At 41.0% G+C, this 25,606-nt stretch overlaps 1 protein-coding gene across 14 annotated transcripts in view; it reads left to right on the forward strand.

Moving 5' to 3' along the window:
• The window catches only part of NFIA (nuclear factor I A), a 360,756-nt gene that overhangs the window by 317,455 nt on the left and 17,695 nt on the right, over positions 1–25,606 (forward strand). For 10 of the 14 annotated variants that reach the window (XM_052802068.1, XM_052802072.1, XM_052802073.1 and 7 more), the window contains 3 exons: positions 3,131–3,309; positions 5,852–6,017; positions 13,219–13,310. In XM_052802068.1, coding sequence (XP_052658028.1) covers positions 3,131–3,309; positions 5,852–6,017; positions 13,219–13,310 — 437 coding nt within the window. The remainder of the gene's footprint in view (positions 1–3,130; positions 3,310–5,851; positions 6,018–13,218; positions 13,311–25,606) is intronic. The other 4 variants (XM_052802069.1, XM_052802081.1, XM_052802082.1 and 1 more) reach the window with 2 other exon arrangements.

The following is a 25,606-nucleotide window of genomic DNA, read 5'->3' on the forward strand; positions in this document are numbered from 1 at the left end:
CACAATTTTTTATTCCTTCCTGTTTGATTGAAATAGCATTTCTATCTGCTTTTCACCCAGTGGAAGAAAAGGAATTAATTTGTTCCCAGATGTGTACATAGGACAGTCCAGTTGCGTAACAATTTCAAATAGTATTAACAGAGCTGGTGCTAAAATGAAATTTTTTTTATAAATGTTTAAAAAATCCCAATCAGTTTTTTACTTAATTAGTTGTTCGCCACATAAATTTTCATTTCTCACTTTTATCTTCATCCTTCATCTTCCATTTGGCATACAAGGAAGGGGGAAACTATAAAAGGACGTATGAAGAAAGAGAGAAAGAATATGTTTTATATCAAAAAAAGGACAGAAATGTTGTATGCTAATGAAAATTTTGTTGTAGTCATCAAAATGTTTACCACCAACTTTACTGAATCAATATTTGTGGCAAAATATTTTTACAAGCTCTAAAATGACTGTTGCTTCCTGGAGAAGGTGATGATACATTCATACCTGTAAAGTAGCTATGACGTAAGTGTCATTAAAGCAGTTGCACCTCAGGGGTTGGTCTAAGTGAGATCAGAGCCTGACACTTTGGGTGGAATTCATCTAACTGAAGGGATGTGTGTAGACCGGAGGTATCTACCTCGGAGCTAGTACCAGTGGGCTTCCTTCACATCCACTGGTGAGCCAGTCAGTGTGGTCAATGAAGTCTAGTCAAAGGCAGTGGTCTATTTTTGGATGAGAAGAATGGCTCCTTAAGACACCATTAGTCCTGTTTAGCTCTCCATTGATTCTAAGATAATTAGCTCCATGGTAGACACCCACATTTACTAAGGTGAATCCCATGTTATCTCTACCTTTAATAGCACACTTCAAAGTTACAGCCTCTCCCAGGAGTTTGGGGACAGCAAAATAGCCTTCATTTCTTCCTTTGAAGATTTGGGTTCTTTATCTGAAGAGTTTTCAAATATACTATAATTTAAGATGCAAACTCAGAACAAAACTATTTGTCTTAAAAGTGAATAAGAAATAATTAACTAGGTTTGTAAAAAACAAGAGATAAGCCCAGATGTGCAGACAGGTTGAACAGGCTGGGCACACAGGTGTTTGCCTTGGCCATGGAATAACTGTCAACATTTCCATAACAAGGAGTGTGGGATATGCTGCTGCTTGTTCCCTTTTCCCAAGTGCAGCATTGCAGACCTAGCACAGCTGTGGGAAGACACTGTTTTCCAGTTCAGCCCACATGCCACAATATCTAGCTGTTAGAGGATAGGTATGGCCCATGCTTTCAGAAGCATTTCTCTGGATATACATCTACTTTGATCGGAGGTTGTTGAAGGCTGTATGCTACCTTTTGGTTCCTCATCTCCATGCTTTCTTTCAGTGGTGTTTTCCCATTTAGTACCACATATTTAGTACGGGTTTCTCTTCCTGTTGTGAATATTTTAAACAGTATTAAAGGGAGCAGACTGGGAAGACTTGTGGGGTTAACAAGGATACGGGAGAGCTTTCCATGGCAAGGATGAGAGCTTCATATTCATCCCATATCAGCACCCAGGCATGACTGCAGCTCTTTTTGGTGGTGGTGTCAAAGCAATCATTCCTATCCAGTCGTGGAGAAAGAAGTACATAGAAGTGCTGCCCAGCCAACCCTTAATGAATGTTTATAGGATAATGCAGTAAGTTTCCTTGCTGCTGTCTCTAAGTACATGTTTTATCCACATCTTCAGGCTCTAAGTTTGCTAATGGTTTAATAATTCTTAAGAAAAAAATTATTAATAAAGTGTCATATTATTAAACTGGCGATGAACAAGACTGAGAAGCAGATTTTAGCTTTTATTTAACTGAGGGTTTTTCATAACATTTGTCATGAAATGAGTGTTTGCTCATTTGTATTTGATTTTAGTTAACTTTCCTGCTTCTCCAATTTTTTGAGAAGTGCCAAAGGCTTTTTTTCCCTCTTGTATATTTAACTTACTTCAAAGGCAACACATGAGTTTCTGTAGGATATTACCCTCCTTGCATAGCCTTTATCTAATCGGTTATGTGTGGTGTACAAGTGCAGTATATGCACATGGACACCCTTGAAAGATTACTAGGATAGCATGCCAAGGGAGCAACAGGGCTGTAATGATGACTATTTGGTGAGAAATAAACTATGATTTAAAGATGAGCTTGTGCGCAACCAGATTAATTGGCCATTCTAAAGGAAAAGTGGATTCTCATTTTTGAGGGGAAAGGGAGAATTCATAGCACTATGAGTGGCAGCAGTTGCTGCCACATGGTGACAACTAACAGTGGAAAGCACTGTTAGCTAACAAGGGTCCAACCCAATGGATCTTGAAGGCCAAGGAACTGGGCAAAGGTGTCACGTAATGGAGGAGAGCATAAGGCTCTTCAGGTGCACTTGTAGTTCTGCTGAAATCAGCTGAGAGTAAAATCTGTCATTGCCAATGGGCTTGTGTACATTACACCTTTACACCTTCACTGTAGTACATTTTCCAGCTGGCTTGTTGGCCCATAAATTCACCAAATTAAACTTCATCCCTGAATGTAAGCTGGGGGCTTGCTGAAGATTTGAGCCTAACATTATTCAGGAGAAATGTAAATGTAATTTTCAAAACGATCTTGCCACTTTATGCATGTTCATTAGATGAAAACATGTTACTTAAAATAAATGTTCCTAAACTGAGGTGGAAAAAACCCCCAACAACAGGAAGTGTTAGACCATCTTTAAATTATCAACCATTTATAGTACAATATAAAATGGATTCATATGTGCAAATCCAAGTTATATGAAATGTCAATTAAATCAACCCTAATCTCCCAAATACATTTTTTATTGCCTGATTGATGAGGACTGCTCTTAAGGTGATGAATAGTTTTCACTTTCAGAAAGGACTGCTGATTCCTATACGTGTCCACTAAAAATACAAAAAATCCTTCAAAATGTCTGGCTCCGTTTGCTTGCAGGATCTAGATGAAGCGAGTGTAGGACACAATGTGGTCTAATATATTAATTGTGAAGATCAGATGTATAAACAATACTGTACATTTAAAAAAAGACTAAAACTACAGTAGATTAAAACTGTTTTATTTTCCAAAGGCAAAACTCTATATAACTTCTTTGTTTTCTTTCCTATAGCAAGTCCACATGCAACACCATCGACTCTTCATTTTCCAACATCACCCATTATTCAACAGCCTGGGCCATACTTCTCACACCCAGCAATCCGCTATCATCCTCAGGAGACTCTGAAAGAGTTTGTCCAACTTGTCTGCCCCGACGCTGGTCAGCAGGCTGGACAGGTGGGGTTCCTAAATGTAAGGAAGCCGTTTTTATTTCTTCAGAAGTGTTTGTCCTATGTAAAATTAACCATGGGATTATGGGATTATTTTAACAGCATGTTGCATACAGGAACACACCTTGAATAGTCGTTGGAAGAAAAAAAAAAAATGCTGCTACTGCAAAAATATTTAAAAAAACAACAAAAAAACTCCCCCAAAAAACCACTCGACCACATTGTGGTGAAGTTAAGTTAAACTGTCAGAGAAGCTGGTGATACAGTGACCTTTTGGGTCCCTCCACAAATGACTTTGCTGCATGCGTTGTAACCCTAGTGGAACTAGGGTTAACAAAATATGAAGGCAGAATAATTTTTATTAATTATTTTTGAAGTTCAGGGGAGAGTGGGGGGGGAGGAGCAGGAAAAGGGAGGGTGAGAAACAGATGTTTCAGATCAGCTAAGTTCATTAAAAAAAAAAAATACTGCCTTATAGCACTTTAGATCAAGTTGACCAGTACTTGAACTCAAGATGTTAAAAGTACAGTTTATTATGGTTTGTTATTTCTGTAAGCAGTTATCTTTTCCCCTTATCTCTATGAAAAATTAAGCAGAGTTCCAAAGCTTCAAATAACCATTTTCATTTTTTTTTAATCAAATAAAGTGAATCATCTTGCTATTATTGAAATAGCATTCCGGTCAAATACAGAATTTATAAATTTTATGTAAATCAAATCTAAAATAATGCTCTGAATATTTCATGAAATGTGATGCATGTAACTTTTTCCAGCCAATGAAGTAATAACTGGCAAAATTACTGTTTCTCTCCTGACATACATACGATTGAAAGTGTTAATGAGAATTAGTTTAATTATTAGCATCTAATTTATTACACTTATTTAATAAGCTATATTGTTCTCAGTGCTTTCCTTTCCCTAGCAGAAAAACTGACTCTACTTATTCCAGCCAGTACTGGCTTTGAATAATGTCTGCAATATGTTAGCAGATACATTTATGTCTAGACAACAAATCAATATAGTGCTTTTCTTTTTCCTTGAGTATTCATTTGCTTAATTTATCCCAAACCATTCAGCATTATGAACTGTTAGCACACTCACAATGAACATACAGCAGGGGTCTTCTTGGCAGGAAAGGGACCTAATTGTGAGACAAGATAGTGTTTGAGAGATGTCACTAATATATTAGTTTATTAAAGGTACTGGATGTTGGAAAAATAAATATCCCTGAAGGATTGCTTCTTACTGCAAACACTAGTAACTGCAGTTTTTGAAGTCAGTGGGAGTGCTGTTAAGTTAAATGCAGATGAATTTGAGTCTTATTTATGCCCTGAACCGTTTTTGCTCTAGCACAAGTGTGATTTGCACCCACACGACTTTTAAGGCCTTTTGTCAGTGCCAAAGCAGGTGAAATGAAAATAAGGTCCCAAGCGTTTGCCAGTACGAGTATTTTGTCCCCAGTAATTCAGGCTAATGGAAAGCCTAACAGGAATTAAAATATTATTTTCTTTAGCAGTACTTAGAATATGGATCTGTGTTTAAAGCTGAGCTTTTATCATCAATGGAAAAGCCAATGCTCAGTGCCAGAAGAACTGCAGTGAGATCAATTTGTAGAGTGCTGTCGAAAGTGATCTCATCATTTTTGTCACTAAAATGGAACACCTGATTCACAGGCTGTCCTACTTTCTCTTTATAATGGTAGTTGGCATCTATCCGTATGGTTTTCAAGTGTCCAGGCTGTGTTACGTTTAAAATGTAAACTTAACAATTTGGGGGGAAGGGGTGGCTTTTTTTTTTAAGCCTGCTTCTTGTTTTTGTGATACTTGAAAACACTTTGACTTATGGACAGGTTTTTCTGGTGATTAACTGAAAGACCACACTTGTATATCTGGGCCCATTCTGCCTGTGACTGAGCACATCCCAGACTAAGGGAGGGGGTTTTTTTTTCCCGATGTGTAAAATGAAGCAGTTCTAAGTTCAGTCATTTCTCCATATGATCCTAATGGCAACTAAACTGTGAGCTCCACTATTGCTAACTCAAAAGGGATGTGGGAGAGCAGTTACTTTAATATAGACTCATTCATCTTCCTGTAATAAGATATCAGCATGACTTTTAAGACCACCAAAAATGCTTGTTTTTTCTCTTAATGAGCAGTATCTTTAAGAAATTTACACTCAAGTCCTAGGCGCTGATATCCTAAGGGTATAACAGAGGCACGAAACTGGGGATTTAAGGGGTCAAAAATACTGCTTCAGCTCTCACTGGTCGTGAGTTAGTGGCTGCAGGAAATGTAAAGAGTAGTAGAATTTAATCCAGGGCAGTTGAGACCAGCTGCTAATAGGACGAATGTTTAAAAGTGAGAATTTCCGTAGTTTCACAAGGTTCACAGGGTTTGAGACAAAGTTCCTTGAAGTCAATGGAGAATTTGACCCAGCACTTTCTTTGCCACTTCTCAAGTAATTGTAAATGTATTGCACATAGCTTTCAACTAGATTGTTATTGCTGGAGGTTCCTAATAGCTGATTTTTAGTATAATTTTTGTTTGTTTGCTTGTTTTTTGGCAGCCCAATGGTAGCAGCCAAGGCAAGGTGCACAATCCATTCCTTCCTACCCCAATGTTGCCACCACCACCTCCGCCACCAATGGCTAGGCCTGTGCCTCTGCCAGTGCCAGACACAAAACCTCCAACTACATCAACAGAAGGAGGGGCCACCTCTCCCACTTCTCCAAGTAAGTATAGACGCAGCGGGAACCAAGGGCTAAGAGCAGCACGCAATGTGCTGCGATCACCGTCTATCGGCTATTCAGAGATGAGGACTGGACTAGCTCTCGGGAAGCAGGAGAGCTCTCCACTCTGTATATGATGGACAAAATTCTGAGCTGCTTCTATATTAACGAGAAAAGAGTTAGCTTAAGGTTACCGTTTTATTTCTGACTTTGTTGGCATTTCACATAACCACGTATGAGAGAAATCAAGGCCAGTAGCTAAGCTGTGACACAGACCTCGGACTTTCGGGATCTTGTTTACTGTCACGAGGAGGCAAGTGGGTATCTCAAGTCAGGCTTTAGAAGATAGATACTACATGGAAGTCAGACAGATAGCCTCATCGAAAACATTGCTGCTTATACATACTGAGCTAAACTAACAACTCTTTTGATTAATTTATAGTTCTTTGGGGAATAAGTCTTCCTAGATTAACCCAGACGTCCTTCCCTTATGACTTGGTTCCCGAGCCCTGCATTTGGGGCAAGAAGCTATGGTATTTCTTAGGCCCAGGGAGAAAGCTTTAATCTTCTCTCCACCACCCACACGGCTCCCATATGTATTTTGTGTAGCCACAAGTCAAATATACAAATTCCTGGATACACACTTGGGGATACCACTTTGGACTCACTCTTCTGGGAAACAAATGCGATTCAGCTGGGTTTGATGCTTTAAAAAAGTCTGGATGTTCAGGGAGTTAATTGTGAAATGATTTAATGAAGCTATGCTCAAACTGACATTTAAAAACAAAAGGGAAGCTTTCAGTGCTTTAATGGCAACTGTAGGGGACTTGTTCCACAGTGAAGGGAGTCCAAATAACATCCACAAACAAAAATCAATCTAATCGAAAGAGCAAATCCCTTTGTGTGCTTTTCAAGCTTATTATTTAAATGCTATATGCAGCCACTGCTTGATGTGCAAAGAGGTATTCACTATTCAGACCATGTGAAGCCTACATTTTTAAAGTTTTATATACTGTTCAGGAGATTTGCACAGGTTCCAGGGGGCTTTTTTAAAATCTGGTAGTTCTCGGAGTTCTGCATTGCCTTCTGCTATGCGATAGTGCACAACTGCAAACTCAGCAAGATGCTCTGGCTCGCTTCAAAATTAAAATGGGTTTTAGTATGAGACAGTCTGGTAAGATTGTGAACATGATCTTCTAGAATCAGGACTTCTAGAATTGATCAGCAGATTTTTGTTGAGCTAAGAAGTTGATTCATTCCCTCCCCTCCACTCCTCTTTCTGACCTTAGACCAACACTTGTGCTATCAGGAAGTTTTGATGCTTTCTGACAGGAGATACCGTCTTTTAAGTCCTATCAATAAGATTCAGTGGTGGAATCTAAAAGGTTAATGTTTAGTCATATTTATCACTGAATATAGTCAGCAATGCCTTACTATTTCCTTGTCTTCAGAACCGGGAAAAATGAAACTAGGTCAATGTGTATTTGTCATTACAGTTGTGACTCAGTTTACTGGCAGTGTGTGGTGTCTAAAAGAAAGAAATTCCCAACATCATTTTACCAGTAATCTTAATACTTAATTTTTATGATACTGTGATCATGTAAACAAGCTAAATGTGCGTCTGGCCTGATTCTCAGCTGGCATAAAAACTGGCATTGTCCGCTGAAGTTTGCAGAACACCACCCATCGGTATCGGCTCAGGCTGGTCACTGTGGCTCAGTGTTCAGCAGACAGCTGCCATGTTAATTGGGAATCGAGGTTTTCTCAAGAGCAGCCAGTTAATGGTATTTAAACAAAAGATTAGGAAAATAATTACTGTTTGTTAATTAGCTACGCTGATGTCTAAACATATAGTTCTGTACATATTCAGGCATGCATCTTCCTTTTGGTAAGGGTTTTGAATAATAGTGACTTGAGTTGTAAAGAAGCATATAATTTAATTTAGGGACAAATTTTACAGAAAAGTAGATTATAGGAAACATTTTGTAAGAAAAAATATTACATATATACCAAAGCCAGTGGAAGTGGCTGGCCACGTAAAGCGTAAAACAAACCAAAGTTCCTAGCCTCGCAGTGAGAGTTTACCAGAAGGGCCCACTGGACTCCATTTAGTGTGTCAATCAGTACCAACCCTCCATTTTCGTCGGTGTTTGTTTTTTCCTTAACTAAATATTAGCCTTCAAATAGCAAGTGCAGATTCACCAGAGTTTCATAAAAGCCGCACAAAAAGGTGTTTTCCATGGTTACGAACTGCTCGAGTGCACCGGTTCTGGGAGTGTCGCTGGGTTATGGCTGACTGCCCTGCAGAGCTTTAGGATATTGGAAAGTCACTTATGCAACAAAGGCAGGAGTGATGTTAGATTTTGGCCAGACTCTCTCCTTAGCTGTGTGGAGGAGAATGAAGCCCCCCCCCAGGCAAATGGAGTGAAAGGGGTTGGCATTTGCTCCGTTCTCCTTTCCTTTTTTGGTCTAGCAGAAAGCCCTCTGCAGAAACAGAATACAGTTACGGCCCTACCAAAAATTGGAATATGGCCCTCCTGAGGGGTGCAGGAGCCAGGAGCAGCTGTTCAATACAGCATGGCCTCCTGGGAGTGAGAGCTAAAAATCACAACAAGGTGGTTAATGATTCTCAGAGCAATAGTGAAACTCTCCAGCTGTGACATTAACCAAAACATGAACATTAGTGCTGTCCAAGGAAGGAAGAGCCCCTGGAGATGCACATCGGGGATTTGCCGCTACTGGGTGGCCAGGCATGCTCTGGGAGCTGAAAATTTCAGCTGCGAATCCTATCCCTTTGGAAAGCCAGCATTTTCCTCAGTGAGATGACACAATGGAGATGGGATTCATGAGGTTTGGGAGGGCTCATTTTTCCTCCATAAAAAGCCTTTTCAATAGAACACATCCTTGATATCAGAAGCAGTCCCAAAATTATCTTATCTCAGATCTCTTCTTGATTTTGTTTGGTTGGTAACCCATAACAAACACAACACAATATTTTCTTGAACTTGACAGTTTCTGGGTTTACTATCTCATTGCCCAAAGAAAACACCACCTCTACTACATGCCAGTTGGACTTTATCACTATCATAACTGAATCTGAGTGTTAGAATCTGTGGCCCTCATTCCGATGCAGAGTCTAAGATACTGCCATCCTGTACACCATGATTTTTAATGAGCACTTTTAAACTAAATGTAATTTTCTAAGGTTCACAACTCTACATGGGGAGAAACTTAGCTATTTTCCCTTGTCGGGCAAGATCGTTATCAGTTAATGTCCCTTTGCACAAAGGAGTTTTCGTGTTAAACAGCAGTTGTGTCAGGATGGGAAGAATGATCTTGTGCCTATAGTATTGGATTCATAATCAGATTGGATTTCTCTCCCGCTCTCTGCTATGCATTGACTGAGCACCCTCTGGGCAAGCCATTTTAGCTTTCTGTTCACTCCTTTCCCCATCCATAAAAAAGAGGGTGATGACTGTATCATTTAATTTGTTAGAATTTGCAGTTCCCTCTCAGATACTCAGCTGCAGAATGCATTGCGGTAGGAAATGCTGTATTGCACCATGTTCCTATGGTTAATTCTCTCGCTACAACCGCACGATGGCTAAACTGACTCCTAGTCCTTTGTGAAACAGTACAGCTCATCATATCAAGCACATGTACCTGTCATCTTGGTCTGTAAAAGAGAGACCTAGTGGTACATTAGGTTATCGTTCACCCAAATCATCTTTACCAACCAAAAGTTTATCCTTTTAATCCAGAACTGTCTGATAAATGACACACACCTATACTTAATAGAAACTATTTCAGGAAAGTATATTTTAAATTAACATTCTCCTACTGCAGGCAACTTTAAAATACATGACATTCCCAAAACTGTTTGTTTGTCTTGTCTTTCATACAATTTCTTGCCATTTTGGCTAAATATCAAAGCTGTCTGTGTGAGCAAATGTTCTTTCTCTGCCAGCTCCTGTTTTGCTTGTTCCTGAAGTGAAGCATCATAGCAAATTTGTGGCATCACATTCATTTCCTTGGCTATGGGCTATGATGTTGCAAACGATCCTTAGTGAATTCCAGTAGCAGAAAGACTAGGCTGGGCAGGAAGAGGTTACTATTCAAGCCCAACAGGCCAGCTATCAGCTAGTGTAAACTAGTGTAGATCTATGCAATTCCCAGGGAGCAAAGGTGATAAAGATCAGGAGAAGATCTGCCTAAGAGACCTGGCTTCTGTTCTTTTCCATGCTTTGGCTTTTCCCTTTCCTAAAAAGGAGTTTGAAGACCCCACCACAGGCTTAGCCTATGTATACTAAAATATAGTATGACCCAGCTTTAACCAGTGAGAGCAGTTTGCCCCATCCTAATCTGAGAACAGAGTACAGGGATCAGAAGTGGTAAGACTTCCAGGAATCCCACCTCCATGTCAAACAAGGGTATTTATATGAAGACAGCAAGATATGGCTAGAAGCCATGTTGGTGGTAGTCTAAGCAACACTCAGTACTGCTCCCTTTTCTGAACCAAATTGCACCGTAACAGGAGTCACTGCTAATGTGTATTCCATGTCAACTTAATATTCTGAGCCAAAATGGCCCCTTACAATCCGCAAACATCTCGTGACATTTTACAGTGAAGTGAGACTAGCATCTTGGGAGAGTCCAGTGTAAAGCCTGCTCTGCATATATGTAGTTTTGGTCACTTCTTGGCTCTAGCAATGTAGTTATATGGCCTTAAGGAAATACCAAGCTGACATCTGAGTATTTTCAGAAAGCAAGTTAAACATAGTTTGGAGCATTACAGAAGAAAGGTATACATACTAGTTCACCCAGCAAGGTTTGAGGGGACTTTTGTGCATATTATACAGTTTTCAAATGCTTTAGAATTTTTGTTTGAACAGAGAAACCATTTAAGACAGCGTTCTGATGGTTTCCCTTTGATTTTCTACCAAATATCACAGGAAAAGTATCTGCCAACAGGGAACCGTAAACAAGATCCTGAGTTCCTTCCCTTCTGAGTGGAACTTACCTGCTCCAAGGGATTAAATGGCCTCTCCACTCATTCTGCTTTCCTAAAAGTAGACCAGAAGAACCAAACAACAGATGTTTGATTTTTGAGCTTTAAGTTAATTTTCCCTACTGCAGAAGGATTTTTTAGTCTTGCACAACATAGGGTTCAGTAGTTAGTTAAAAAAAAAAAACCACCATAAAACAGTACAGAAGAATCTTAATACGTGGCACTAGCAACAGAGATTTACCGTTTGCAAATTTGTGGCTTCTTTGAATTATTAAGCAAATTAACATGGAAAAAAGGCAAGGGGAATATCTCACCAAATCTGCTCGGTTCATTTCTTCCTCGATTTGCAGATATGAGTAACAACCAGTGTACCTGTTCATACTCTAATATGCAAGCCGCACTGCAATTTGCAAAATCATCTTGGAAAGATGAATTAGTGCACTCAAAAATTCCTTTAAATCTTTGTGAAGGAAAGGTGTTCCTTGCATGATTTTTGCAATTACTAGCAAAGTGTTAGCTTTTTGGAGAGGAAAGCTCACCTCACTGGAAACAACTGGGAAGAATTCATTCTTAGGAGTCGGGAGCGCCTTATCTCCGCTCAGATCAGTAAGAAATGAAGATGTGCAGTTTCTGGGGTGATTTCAGGGTAAGAATTAGGAGGCATCTTGAGACGCTTGTGAGACTTGGGTAGAGAAGGAAGGGAAGGATGCAGTTCTGCATGCTCGTAAACTTGAGAACTCCTCGCCAAAGGGCTTTGTGGGATGCAGAATGTTTGCATGGGTTCAGGGCAGATTGGGCATTCATCAATGAGAAATCCCTTGCAGGCCATTAAATACAGGGAATCCCTGAGCTGAAAATAATCAGAGAGTGGGGAAGAATATGAGAAAGTAAATATGTGACCTGTTTTGACTCCTCCCTGTGCATCTGCTTATGGCCTCTGTAAGAGAGAGGGCAATGGATAAGGTGGAGCATTGGTCCGATTCAGTACAGTTTTAAACCAAAGGCTCCTCCAATGTAATGCCTCTTCACTGAACATTTTGCCTTCAGAAAGGCAACAGGCTTTCATCTACACAGACAACCCAGTGTCTTCTCTGACTCTTAACTCGCTTTATTTTTCTGTAACGTTGAGGCCTGAACATTATATTTAGCCTGACTGGAATTTGGCAAGTAACTTTCCTTTTAACATTGTTTTTTGTCTCTTCATTGGATAGTTAGGTTGTCTGGGGATTTTATTCAGCAGAATTCATTCCCATAAATATATTTAAAATAGACAGAATCACTGTTTGTATTAAGGCGTCTATTTGGGTTATTTGAATTTAGATCTGAACATGCAAAAAACTGAACAAGGGAGAAGATCGCATGGGGGATTTTCTAATGAGAGGAAGACTGAAAATGCATTGAAAGCTTTTGGATGTGGAAGTGCGTGGCATTGTGGACAGTTGTAGTGGAGAATATAATGCAACAATAAAATCATTACAGTACTTCAAGTTTGGAAGTAATCTGGGTTCTTGGCTTGCATTGCATTTAATAGCTTTACATTTATGGGAGCCACTCCAGTTTTTAAAGGCAGCTTCAGCCTTCAGACTGATTGCACTTACCACCCCAGTGAAACTGCAACCCATTAATTTTTTACCGAAAGGATCTTCCTAGTTTTTCAAACACATCAAGTGAACATTTTAGAGAGTGCAGACCACAGCAGTATGAAAACCAAAACTTTCTATCAAGAGAGAATGCTGGATTAGCATGAAATAAGGGTCTGATTCTGTTAATAAGCACTTTAGTAAATTCAGTGCTATGCAAAACTCCATTAAAACCAGAGGTACCGCATATTTGAGTGAAAACAGTCAGGCAACACCCGGCCGTACAGAAGTCTCTTGTGCTATCCCAGCATGGAAAGGCGTGCAGCGGTTCTCCTCTGGGATGGAGAGCAGCGCAGGTGACCCCAGCACATCTCTCCCTGAGCACACGTCGTTGCCGTCCCGCCTCGCAAGGAGCAGCCCAGTCCCCTGCGTGTTTATATCCCCATCATTAAGACCGAACCTTTCCAGTGTCTAAAACCAAACTCTCGCTCTCTAAAACGTTTGCACATTTCTATGTTAAACATCTGCTTAGGTGGCTCTGAGACAGTGTGTTTTGGTGTTGTTCGTGTGCAATCTAGTGCCGCTTCCTCAACGCATGTGTCCCTTCCCTTCACAGCCTACTCGACACCCAGCACCTCCCCCGCAAACCGATTCGTCAGTGTTGGACCACGGGATCCAAGCTTTGTAAATATCCCTCAACAGACTCAGGTGGGCCGCTTTCGACTTCTCTGTATGCCTGCAGCCTCTTCTTCTTCAGTGTACTCTAACGTGTCCCCGCGGAGCCAGCTGCATTGCCGCTGTCACTTCACCCACATGGTCTCAGTAACTACAGTGAAATGTCACTTGCAGTTTGTTTGTCTGTTGTGTTTTTTTGGGCTTATGTAGTAATAACTCTGCTTTCGTAACTGGAAAGATCTCTCTTGCTTTCTAAGATATTGGCTTCTAGCGCACAGTTTTTTCCTCTAGCGCTGGGTTTTCAAAGACTTTTGCTCCAACCTGTTCCCTAGGCAGTGCATTTAAATGCATATGCGAAAGGAGCTCAGAGAGACCCATCAGGTAACAGTGCACCTTAATCCCCCACCAGATACAACGGGAGACTTCTCCAGTGAGTTCCGTGTAAAAAAATAGACTCGAATTCCTGGTTGGCCATTTGCATGGTGGGCTTTGAGCGAGCAGGAGATTTTGTAATTGCGAGCACATCTGTTTCCTTACACAAAGAGAAAAAAGTCCAGTTGAGGCAGGCCTATAAAGCTGGGTTAACTGAATTCATCGTCCTGCTATGGTCAAATCAGAAGCTCAAGTAAACATTTGTGTTTCTTTAGGAGAAGGACGAGGTTTAAATGTGCTTTTTCCAAGCTGTATCAAATTCCCAGGGTCGATTAAGAAAATAGTTGTTGGCAGTTTTGTTAGCAGCTAATTTGAGCCAGATGTTGAAAAAATTAAGTCTGTGCTTAATATCACGTTATCATGGGGGAGAAGGTATAAAAAAGTGAGCAGAACTAGTGTTCTAGGACAACTGTAGTTTGTAGTTTTAAGTGATTGCTTGACTACGTTACAATTCTTTTAAAGGTCAACAGCAAGAAATATTTGCAATTTTGTTTTGAGCTGGTTGTGATGACTAAAAAGTAGTAATTCAAATAGCTAGCAAATTGGGGAATACTCCTCTTAGGTCTTGTAAGTTCTTTCAAATCGTTTATATGCATCTGAATAATTATGAATAAGAATGGCTGTCACATGCCACAGTCCAGTATATGCATGAAGACAGACTCCTCGTTGCGATGGCTTCAGTGCCAACGCTGTCAATGAAACACAAGTCACCTATTACCAAAGATTTTCAGTTTACAGGGCTGCAATCAGATCCCTGTGAACACAATGTGTTTTCTTGCTATCTGTTCTTTGTGTACAATTTGTTAGGGGCTTTAGTTTATAGCTCCGTCGACAGCACAGGTTAAAATACATCGAATCTCAAACTTTCTCTGCATTAAATAGGGTCACAGAAAGTACACCAGCACTGGAGAGTGGGGTTTTAACCCATCCGGTTCTGATTTTTTTTCATGCCTTAACAAAATGCAGCCTGCACCCCACTTTTCAGGCCTCTTCCTTTATTTGGTTCTTGTACGTGACAAGTTTTGATGCGCCTTCACATTTAAATCGTATTTCTCCAGTTGTTTTGGAAACAACTGGAATATACACAAACACGCTGAAATCGGGAAACAGGAATGTTAAGGTATACTGTTAAAGTCCTTAAGCATTTGGTCTTTTCCTTCATAGCTCAGGAAACTTGAAACCCTTTGGAGAATGCTACTTACCTTTTCCAGAAGACTTGAAAAACTACTAGTTGGTAAACTGATTATGTAGTCAGACACAACAGTATTAAGCCTCCAAAATATTTTAAACTTATTTGCATTCTGCAGTCTAGGTTTCCCAGATAAGTTTGTTGACTGTAAACTTTTATCCTCCTTATTTATGACTTAAATCATTTTAAAGTGCTCTAGCCTTACTTTAAGTGCTTCTATGTAATGCAGTATAGTGAATAACAATGCTGTACAGTGAAAAACAATACCCAAGCACAGCTTTCAATTAAAGTCAAACATGCTGCAGTGGGTAAGGAGACTGACTTCCAGTCTCTGACTCCAGCTGCATCTCCGTACTTCTTCTATACATCATTACACCACCACAACCCACTTGATACTAAATATATAATTTATCAGCAAAACTCACTACTTATTCATGAAACAACTCTGAAGTTGACTGTGTTTTAAATCAGAGAAGTGAGGTAAAAATACTAACAACTGCAATAATTTGGGATTTACTTAGCGTTCCCCTAAACAAAGACATGCTTTTGTACTCTTCTTGCAGGGCATTCGTGTATAGGACGATCACTTAGGATATTGGTGAAATGAAAATATAAAAACACATAGGACTGTGTTATTAAAAGCAGCTGGGGTGGCTGCTTTCTGTCAGGATTTTTATAGTACATTCAGAGTCAGCCTAAGATATGGGTCCTGAGGACCACTAACTGCCAGGCCACACAGCTCCCTTAGACAAGAGGAAGCAGTGAACATTCAGAGCTTCTGAAAGTCGAGCTTAAATATACGGGTTGAGCAACTCTTTACTGCTGGAACAACAAAAAAAAAATGAAGACTGTATCTGAACATCTGCTTTTTTAAAATTACGGTCCAGCTACAAGCTATAAGAAAACACTATGGTCAGCTTTTTGGCGGCTCTGATTTTCTCTTCCAATTGGTGGGTCATTTGACTGCAGGCACTAGTTACACAGCATCGTTATTAGTCTTAAAATGCTGCAAAAGTGAGTCTGTGCACAGGGATGTGGCAGCGCCGTTCAGCAGAAGTCGCATTTCCCATACATGGGCATTCACAGGCTTTCACAGAACATTGGAATAAAATCGCAGACAAATGTACAACAGCATGGCTGGGTTTGAGCAAGGATCATTCTGTCCTGGGCTGTTTTTAAACAACCAAAACCAGCACATGCCTTTCTTAATGGGCATTATAAAAATTAGCAGTAGACATTTCCATTAGCAGCATGTTCTGATTTATGTGACATTGCTTCAAATATAATCCCTTAAAGGAATTTTAGAGAATTTATAAAATATTTTATTTAGAAAAAGGCCGTCTTCCTGTGTCAACAAAGGTTGTAGCAGGATGACAACTCTGTGACAGAAGAGACCAGGAAATAAACTGATTTAAGTCAGTACTTCCGATTCAGGAACAAAAGGCCCAAAAGGGCTGTTGGCTTTGTCTGGTTTCAGCGGCTTCAAAACTTTTCAGTTGGCTTGTTTTTTCATACAGTGCCTCTGCTTACCCCATCCATCACTCTGCCACTCCAGCGGCTCACCGCATAATTGTCCTATCTGGGGGGTTATTTGAATCTAAATTTCTGTTTGAGCTATTAGAAGAAACACTTGACTTGGCATCCTCTGTATATGTTGACAAAAAGGCACAGGTGTTGTAACCTTTGCTTGATAAATCATTTACTTTTGCTACTTGACTCGCAAGCAATATGGGGGCATCAGCTTTTTAACTGCCTTTTCCGTATGCAAATCAGAAATACAGTATGCCTGGGGTACACAGTCTTTAGTTTCAAAAGCAAGCTCGTCTAGATACCTCATGACTAAGTAATAGATAGGTCTCTCGTATTGCCAAAGACTTGTAATAAGGAGAATGGTAGAGGAATGGGAAAGTACCATCACATTAATTAGGGACTAGCCTATCAGTAGCAACAACGCTAATAAAGAATAAAGTGTTCTGAGTTTGGGGGGTTTTTTTATCCTAACCAAGCGATAAAAGTAATTGTGAAACACAGGATATGCACTCAGAGTACGTGCAGCTGGTAACACTAAACTAGCAACCTGTTCTTTGTGACTGGAGTTTGCGTTGTCGCTCGCCACTCTAAACGGTGTTTGCTGATCTCTGATGCCCTCACTTTGCTCTATAGTACAAAATTCCTTTAGGGATCATAAGTATTCAGTGTGCTGCAGCTCCACTTCACACTAAACATTGTTTACTAGGCTGAGTCCTGTTTGCCACCTACTTACCCTACATCTTCCTGGAAATTGTACTTAGGATGCTAAAAACAGCTCCTGAGCAACACATGCCTGCTCCATCTAATCACTCCTACCTGCCAGTAGCCCATGTGCCTTACACAGTAAGGTTACGAGGATGCACAGAACAGAAACTGCCTCCCACTGCAGGCACCCAGGCAGAGGATCAACTGCTTTACCACCTGTGAGAAACTAAATGGTTTTCTCCTCTGCTTAAGGGAGAAAGTATATCATGCACCCTCTTGACCAGCTGTTTCAGGAAAAATCCCTCTCTAATGTAAACAAGCTTTATATCAGATCCATCCCAGCTAGTTTCTAAAACTTAGTTAAGCGCAAAAACAAATATTTATTCCCTTACCTTTCTCTAGGAAAAGATAAAACTATTTTCTAGAACAGAAGTAGAAGCTCTTCCTGCTTCCCACTTTGCAGGATCCCAAAGCTACAGTCAGATCATGGATAGTAAGCCAAGGTCTTGCCTTTTCACACTTGCCCTGGTGGGGCCCTAGAGCCACTCAGCTACAACAGTGCTCTAGATAGAGCTCATCCTTTATAACACAAAGCAATTGAAACAAAAGGCCCATAACGTACCTAGCACACCGTGATAAAGAAAAACCCCAAAAGTCAAAGCAGCTTATCTAGGCAGCAAAATGACAAGTATGAAAACCAGCAAGCTCAGAAACGCAGCCATGCTCTTGCTGCCAGCCTTATAAAGACCAGGTACAAAAGTGCACGCTGTGAAACACATCTATAAAAGAGTAATGCTGCCCCATAGTAAGTTAGGGGGGGAAATTACTGAAGTTTAGCAAAATGTTTATAGTATAAGGAAATTGCTAACTTCTTTATATCTGTTCCTGTTCTCTGCCTTTCCTGAATTAGACAGCGGTATCTTTGTAGCCTCTTCTTTTAGGCTTTTATTTATCTCTAAAAAACCACCTTATGCCTCAGGTGCATATACAAACCTAATTGTACAATTACTTTCTTTTCAAGAGACAAGGGAAAGACTATTTCACTTCCCCACAATCCTTTTAGAAAGCAAACTGCAAGCTGCAATTTTTCACTGGCAGCACTTTAAAACAAAGGGCACGAGAAAAAAATGAGCTTTATGCTGTGTCCTGTAGGTTAGCAGATGTGAGCTCTGTCAGACTAGGGAGGGAGGCAAATTCCAGAGTAGATGGTCCTTCTGTGATAACAGCCAGTCACTGCTGCCTAGACACTTAATTCGAAGGAGTGTAGTGCAGGTGATGCCCCTCACCGCGGCTGGAGGGAGCACAGGCAGGGGGGAGGCAGGGAAGCAGTCTCGCAGGTAGCAAGGCCCAAAAGCGTATAGGATTCATAGATCAAAGTCAGCAACTTGAATAGGAAGCTAATGCAGTTCCTCCAGAGCTATCGCTCCTGCAGCTGAAACCGCCTAGCTGTTTTGTGCCCAGGTTCCATTGCCACCCTATGGAAGAAAGAAACCAGTGCACACATTTTTCTTTTGACAAATAAAGCATGTGCCTCACTTCACGGGGATTTTCCATTTTTGCTTCGCACTGAACCCCTGCCACACTGCCCTGCCCTTTGCACCGTCAGAAAGGGACACAGACCTGCCAGACGCACGCACAGCTCGTGTCGATGTGCTTTATTAAAGAGTACCACAAGCCGCCTGTCCTTTTCTGCCGCTGCACCCTTCTGTCTTTCTCCCATTTCTCAGTGCCCAGGAATCGCTCTGGTCAGACAGGCAGCACCTGCTGGCCCTCGAGGAGGAAGGGTAAGGTCAGGATTTCGTGGTATTGCCGCAGCGTGCTAACAGCTGAGCCACCACTTCACTTTGTGGAGCAGTCTGTGTTCAGAAAAACTGTTAAGGAAGGGGTGCGTGTGGCTCGTACATTGCCGTAGACGTGCAGAGAACACGAGAGGCTGCAGGAACAAGATCAGGCCTTTTATTTTGGGGGTTCTGAGCAGAACTATTTATAAGCCGGGTCAGTGCTACTTGTTGCTTAGGTGACTTGTCCTCCCCAGGAGAAGAATACTTATCCTCAAGGCTGAATGCACCGCTTGTGTTTGAGCGTGAATGAAGATGAAGAACACTAATTTGGAAGCATTTGTTCAAATCAGTTCAGCCGCCTGAGAATTACATATTCCATAAAGTAACCTCCCTAGGCCAGCACACGTGGCTTTGGAAGAAACCTAAGCTGCAAAGCACTTTTAAGCCCCTTTTCTTCTCTTGGCCCATAGCAGGAAACATAGTGGCAGGTTCAGGACACCATCTGCATGCAGGAATAATGTCTCTCTTGGGTAAAGAACAGAAATTTGCAGAGACTAGGTATAAAAAAAACAGTTTTGGGGTGTGGGACTGCAACTTTCTAGAGCTGCTGAAGTTAGAGGGACTGCTTCCCTTCCAAACCCAGCAGGGATCTGTGAACTTTCCCATATCAGCAATGGGAAGCGAGGGCTGCTCTCCTCTGACACCTGGAGCAGAGTTACACAGTGCCTGAAGTGCCATCTGAAGTTTAGATTGCTCCTGAGCCTATGTGGGCATTATACCCTCATGGATCACTTTCCTGCTAGACATTTACCATACATGTAAGAAATGGGAGACCCAAAACAGAGATCAGAAACAGAACCATTACAATGAACAGTTGAGCATGTGAGAAGAGAAGGTCGTGTGTGTGACCACTTAATTTATAGTAATTGCCGGGGCTGAAGGGCATTGAAGAAGGATGGGCTTTTGTGGGCTTGAGCCCTATTATGACCACTGAAAGTTCTGATCCCTGAGCAAAAAGTGTTTTGCTGCAGAACCAGTGGCACCAAGCTACTGATATGTGACTTTAATGTTGGTGCTGTCTTTCCTCTTCCACCCAGGAAGCAGCTATACTGGCCTAATCTTGAGGGTGGCCTGGAGATGGCTCTAAAAATGTAGTATGAGTCTAGAGAGAGTATGCATAGAAAATACAGTGTCAATCTCTGTGAAGCATCAGCAAGTCTCAGACCCTGGGAAGCTGAAAGAAGATTTCAGATCCTGCCTTTGCTTTGTGTTTGGCCGTATTAAACTCGCTCTTCTCTTTTGTTGAAATTAGTCAAGGAAATGTTGGCTGAATCCTTTGCTGAGCTAAAATTGAGATGGTTCCACCGTGATGGGAGCAAAGAGCCCGCATGCGGTCGTGGTGCTTTTGATGTGCCCCTGATCACATAATAGCTCCATAGCCACCCGTCCCCAGTGCAGCATGAGTGTGACCGTGCTGCTCTGATCACAGTTGCTAATGACAGTCCAGAGTGTGCTCCACAGAGAGGAGATACAAAGGTGGCCAGAAATCAGGGTCACTCCCCAACTCCCATTCCCTTCACTGCCTGCTCAGCTCAGTGCACAAAGCCCCTTTAATTGAGCTTTTGCACAGAGGGTATGAAATTTCACTCTCAGATCAGTTCTTAAAACAGCGGCAGAGAACAGTATACCTCAAGAAGAAAGCACGTGTTGCATTATAAAGGTAAAGATTCATAGACAACTTCCCAGTACTGTTACGTGGCCTTATCTTCAAAGTGGGTTGGAGCCAAATCAGTCCAGAAATGCCTGGGTTAGTCCTCAGCAGGGGGGATCCTTTTTCCTCTGCTTTTTCTTCCTCCTCCTTGCAGGCTCCGGTGAGCAGTTCAGACCTTTTTTTGGAAACTAACACTAAGCATCCTATTTCCAATAGATATAGCGTACAATTATTTACAATGGACATAGACGAATTTGCCAAACTAAGCAATTAAACTCATAGCAGTTTTTCCCCCTCCTTACAATAAACAGGAAGCCTGTGCGTAAGGCACCCTTTCTGTGGGTTTTATGGCCATTACTTATGCTCCACAGTAGGGGAGAAGAGAGAGAAGAAGTAAGTGTGGGCCTGGTGGGAAGAGTTGGCAAATGCAGAAATATGATGAATGAGCTGGAGAGATTTAATTTCTTACTAAATTCTCTACAAGCTGTGTAACCTTTCTTTAGCTAAACAATTACTCTAAAAGGCAATGATTTTCTGTGTTTTCATTGAAAAGTCTTCATAATAACAATGGCCTATGTTCTCCTTCTTGAAGAACTTCTGCCAAAAAACAGTTTTCTTTTTTCCATTCAGCAGGAAACTTTCTTTTATTTTTATTTTTTCAATCTCATATTCCCTGCTAACATGGATTTACAAGGCCTACCACTTACTGCATGGGGCTGGGAAGAAGCTTCCCCTCAGGCCAAATCATTTTGGTCCATCTCCTTTATAGGGATTCTTGCATCTTCCTCCCAAGAGAAGTACGGCCACTGTCACAGACATAATACCAGGCCCAAGTGACCATTTAAGCTGACAAAATGTGACAGTTCCTCTGTTCACAGGTACAGAGTACATGCAAGGGGGCTCCCAGATTTGTTTTTCAATGGACAAGCAGCACTTTTGCCGCTGTTGTGGTGGGCGCAGTCGAGAGAGGGAGCAGGTACTGACTTTGGTGTGGTGGGGGAGAGAGTCATCAGATCTTTAAATTCATCGGCCACTTTAATCTCACATGATTAAAGCAGAGTGGGTGCTGATCCTCGCTGAACCACAGAGTCCTGTGACCAGCTGGAGCATCATAAAGACTTTGGATATTGTAAGGACTTTGGAGATGCAGCATGGGCAGAGCACTTTCCTCCTGCAGAGCTGCACAGTTGTTCAGATACACACATGCACAGGTACACACACACACACACAAATCAAACAAATAAGTATAAGGCAAGATTATAGTTATGTGCCTCTTACTGCATTTACTTGACTTGGCCGATTTCCTGGCCACCCCACGCCCGCCCCCAACCTCCATTGCAGATAATGCTGTATTGGATTAGTCTGCCTCACTGCTGCATCAGGTCCCAGATCGATTTATTGACTCTGTCAGAGTGGCTAGTACAGTAATTGTTACAAGAGCAGAATAGAAAGCAAGAATGTGTCCACATAAAATATAAAAATGACGTTTTGTTCGTTCTTTCCTCTTTTGCCCTATAGATCTTCATGTGTTTACACAGTGGAGAGCACTTTACTTAAGTTAATCAGCTCCTTCTACATTATTAATTGCGACAGTTAGGGTGCTACATGGCGGCAAACATATTATTGAAAACATTGATCTCACGCTTACGGTGTGGACCTGAGTAGGTTTTGTATTCCTTTCCTGCTTTTGCAACTGCTTTAGGGTACTATCAAATCACATTTCCCTGACTGACAATACACCATCAATACCATTGATTTCAGAGAGGGGCAGAGAGATGCACATGAGAAAGAAAGGAGCGCGCGGAGGTTCAGTGTATTCTGTAGGCTTGGAAAGGGGTTGTTGGAAGTTGGTAATCACAATTACATGCCTGGCCTGATTTCTCTATTTTGTAAAGAATAATAATTTAAGAGCTGAAGTTTCCTAAGTGTTGAAGATTTGCAGAGATGGCATGATGAGACCTTTTAAAACGCGTGTAGAATGTATACCCTTAAAAAAAGACATACTGACTTTTTATAAGGGTTTTGGAAGTGCATTTGAAAGACATTTCATGGAAGTTCAGCTTTCGCAGCTGATGATACCTATATGAGCTCCATAAATTCCACACAGCCTGACAAACTCCAGTAGGTGTCACATGTGACCTGGATGGAAAAGGTCAGCAGCTGAATTTATGGCTTTTGCATTTACTGGAACATTAAGATTTTTGCCAACTGCCATATATACTTTTTAACAATTCTGCAATCAAAGGATTAGGACCACAATCTACAATGAAGGTCAAAAATTAAAGGCCACAATCCCTACATCCCTCCCAATGGATAGACATTAAGCTACCTCTGTTCTAAGAATCACCTTTGCTTAATAGCCTTAACATTGAGGTCAAGGAATAAATAAGCCCCAGAGGTGAACACCTTGCAAAATAGACTGTCTTGCTCTGAAGTTAATACTAAATTCCATAAGAAGGGACCAAAAGATGAGAAGCCATTTCTTAACAGAGAAGGACCGTCCAGTTTGCAGCAGATTTCATGTTCCCGAGACACTGAGCATCACCTCCCCTAGTGCTGGACTATCCTAGAGAAATGTAAATACAGGGGAAGGATTGGGGCTTCAAAAGAAATACAGCAAAATGACTGCAATTTTGTTAAAACCTGTTTATATTTTAAATTTACCAAAGGTGTCTGTTCTTAGTAAGGATTACTAACAGCATGCCAAGTTGTAGCTTTCAAACTTTAGCTGGTTTTAGTTCAGAACAACAAAAGGTATCGTCTTGTTTTAGGCATTTGTTTTTACAGTATATTCTACTTGAACAGAGGTAGAACTGAAAAAGTTTAATCCAAAACCAGGATTTAAAAAAAAAAAATCAAATAAAAATCAAGAGGCTAAACGTGAATATCTCTTGTAGGCTTAACTATGTAGCCTTTAGTTACTTTGGTTATTAATATTCTATTTTGAAAACAGTACTGACACTATAATCATAATATTTTCAGGCATATTCACTTGCATGACCCACCTCTTACATCATCTGTACAAATACTAGTTATTACACATGAAGAGATGCAGCTAAATACATTTCAGAAGCCAATGAAATGTAAAAGCCACCTTTGAGGCTAAACACAATAATTTCTGCATTGCTTGGAGCAGCTTTATACAACTTTAGGTATCCTTTTGTGCTTTTGCCATAACTACATCTTTTTAAATAGGACAACAGAAAAGGTATCTTTTTTTTAAAAAGGGGGATAAAGTTAGATATGAAATTTGCATGTGGGGTTGGGTTTTTTCATCCTTGCATGTGCTAAACAATGAGATTGGAGATTTTGCAGGAACACTTTTACACATAATGTTCCTTGTTTGGCTTTTCTCTTGGTTATTTTGAAGGATTTTCTTGTAGTCTTCTGGGTTAAAGTTTGTGTCTGTGAATCTATGGTATTGGACCCGACTGTACATTCATTGAAATCAATGAGAGTAGGAGATGGAAGATTCGTTATCAGCAGGAGTTTGTTTTAGAAATACAACAATATTTTTGTTTAATTATGCTTGTATTTTGCTTATAGCTATGCACAGTAGAATAAATCTAGTCTTCTTCAAATAAGATAAAGGTTAAAATTCACATTTTCTTTATGGGGAGGGCTTGCAGTGCAGTCATCAGTTATCTCTAGAGTTTTTATTTTGTGCTAGAGGTATTATCTCTCAGAGACTCCAAAGCAGTCTTCCTTGATGTAGAGATGGGTTTAGTTTGGGGGTTTTCCCAATTTACTGCTCTTGTAGGCTCCAATCTGAAAGTATAGGCCAGGTTACGTTCCGTCTGGTTCATTCCCACCAAGGGAGGCTCCACAGGCTCTTTATAAACTCGTTGTCCTCCTAACAGTAGTAACAAGGGCAGAACTTGTCCCAGTAATGGTAACGGCTTTATCAGTCCTGTTGCAAAACAGAGTTCAGATTCTTCTCCTGGAGGCTTTTCAGGAATATGAGGAGTAAAAGTAGTAACATTTAGGAAAAAAAAAAAGATGGGGTAGAGCTATAATTCTCCGTACAATAGAGCAGCTTACTTACTGAGTACAAAGAGCCACTTCTACACAGTCTATTTTCAGAGCAAAGCCTCACATTCATTGACTCATAAAAGCAGAGAGGCACCTTTCGATTTTAAGTTCAAGGTTTACATTAGTAATTTTGTCTGTTTTCTCTGTTAGTATTAATTAAATTGAGATAGTTTAATTAGTATTACAAAATTTGATCATTAGTAGTAATTCATTCTGCCTGCCATACTGCACAAATATGATGAAGCAGAAATAACTAAATTGTTTAATTTCATCTCATTTAATGACTTTACACTCCACCAGGACTTTCATTGGCATCTCACAATATCTGTGAAAATCACTCCACACTAGGCCAAGACCCAACTCCCTTTAGCCAACCATGTCTAATACGTCCCTCCTCATCCAAAGGCACATCATGTGCTGCGAAGGCTTTTCCCATTTCTCCACCGGAGAGCTGGCTACCTCCGAAGGCTGCAGTGGCCCTTCCTCGCCCCGGTCACCCAGCTCCTGTATCATCCCAACCCCGATGGCCCTGACGGAGCTGTACGGGACTCATCGGCCACCACGTCCCTGGTATAATGGGAGAAGTCCCGTCATCGATCCCCACGGCCGCACACCCCGGGGGCCGAGCGCTGAGCACAGGCTTGGTGCACGGCCATCCACTTTTCTCAGAGCAGTTTGTTCAGTTTAGCAAGGTACAAAGCATCAGGAAAAATGCAGACATCAAAAGTTCTCGCTTTCAGGAGGGGGTTTTTTGTTCAGCTCAATGCCCTCTTGGCTTTCTTTTTTTAAGGGGAGATTTGGGAAGGGGGGTTCACTGCTGAATTGATTCGTTATTCCTCCAGTTTGCCTACTTTAATTTTAAGGTCAATGTGGCAAAAAAACCAGAGTTGCCTCCATGCCCCTATTTCTGTCCATGTTAATTTGGAGACGGGTTTTGATCTCCTTGCCC

The sequence above is a fragment of the Harpia harpyja genome, chromosome 11, assembly GCF_026419915.1.
Source record: "Harpia harpyja isolate bHarHar1 chromosome 11, bHarHar1 primary haplotype, whole genome shotgun sequence".
NCBI lineage: Eukaryota > Metazoa > Chordata > Aves > Accipitriformes > Accipitridae > Harpia > Harpia harpyja.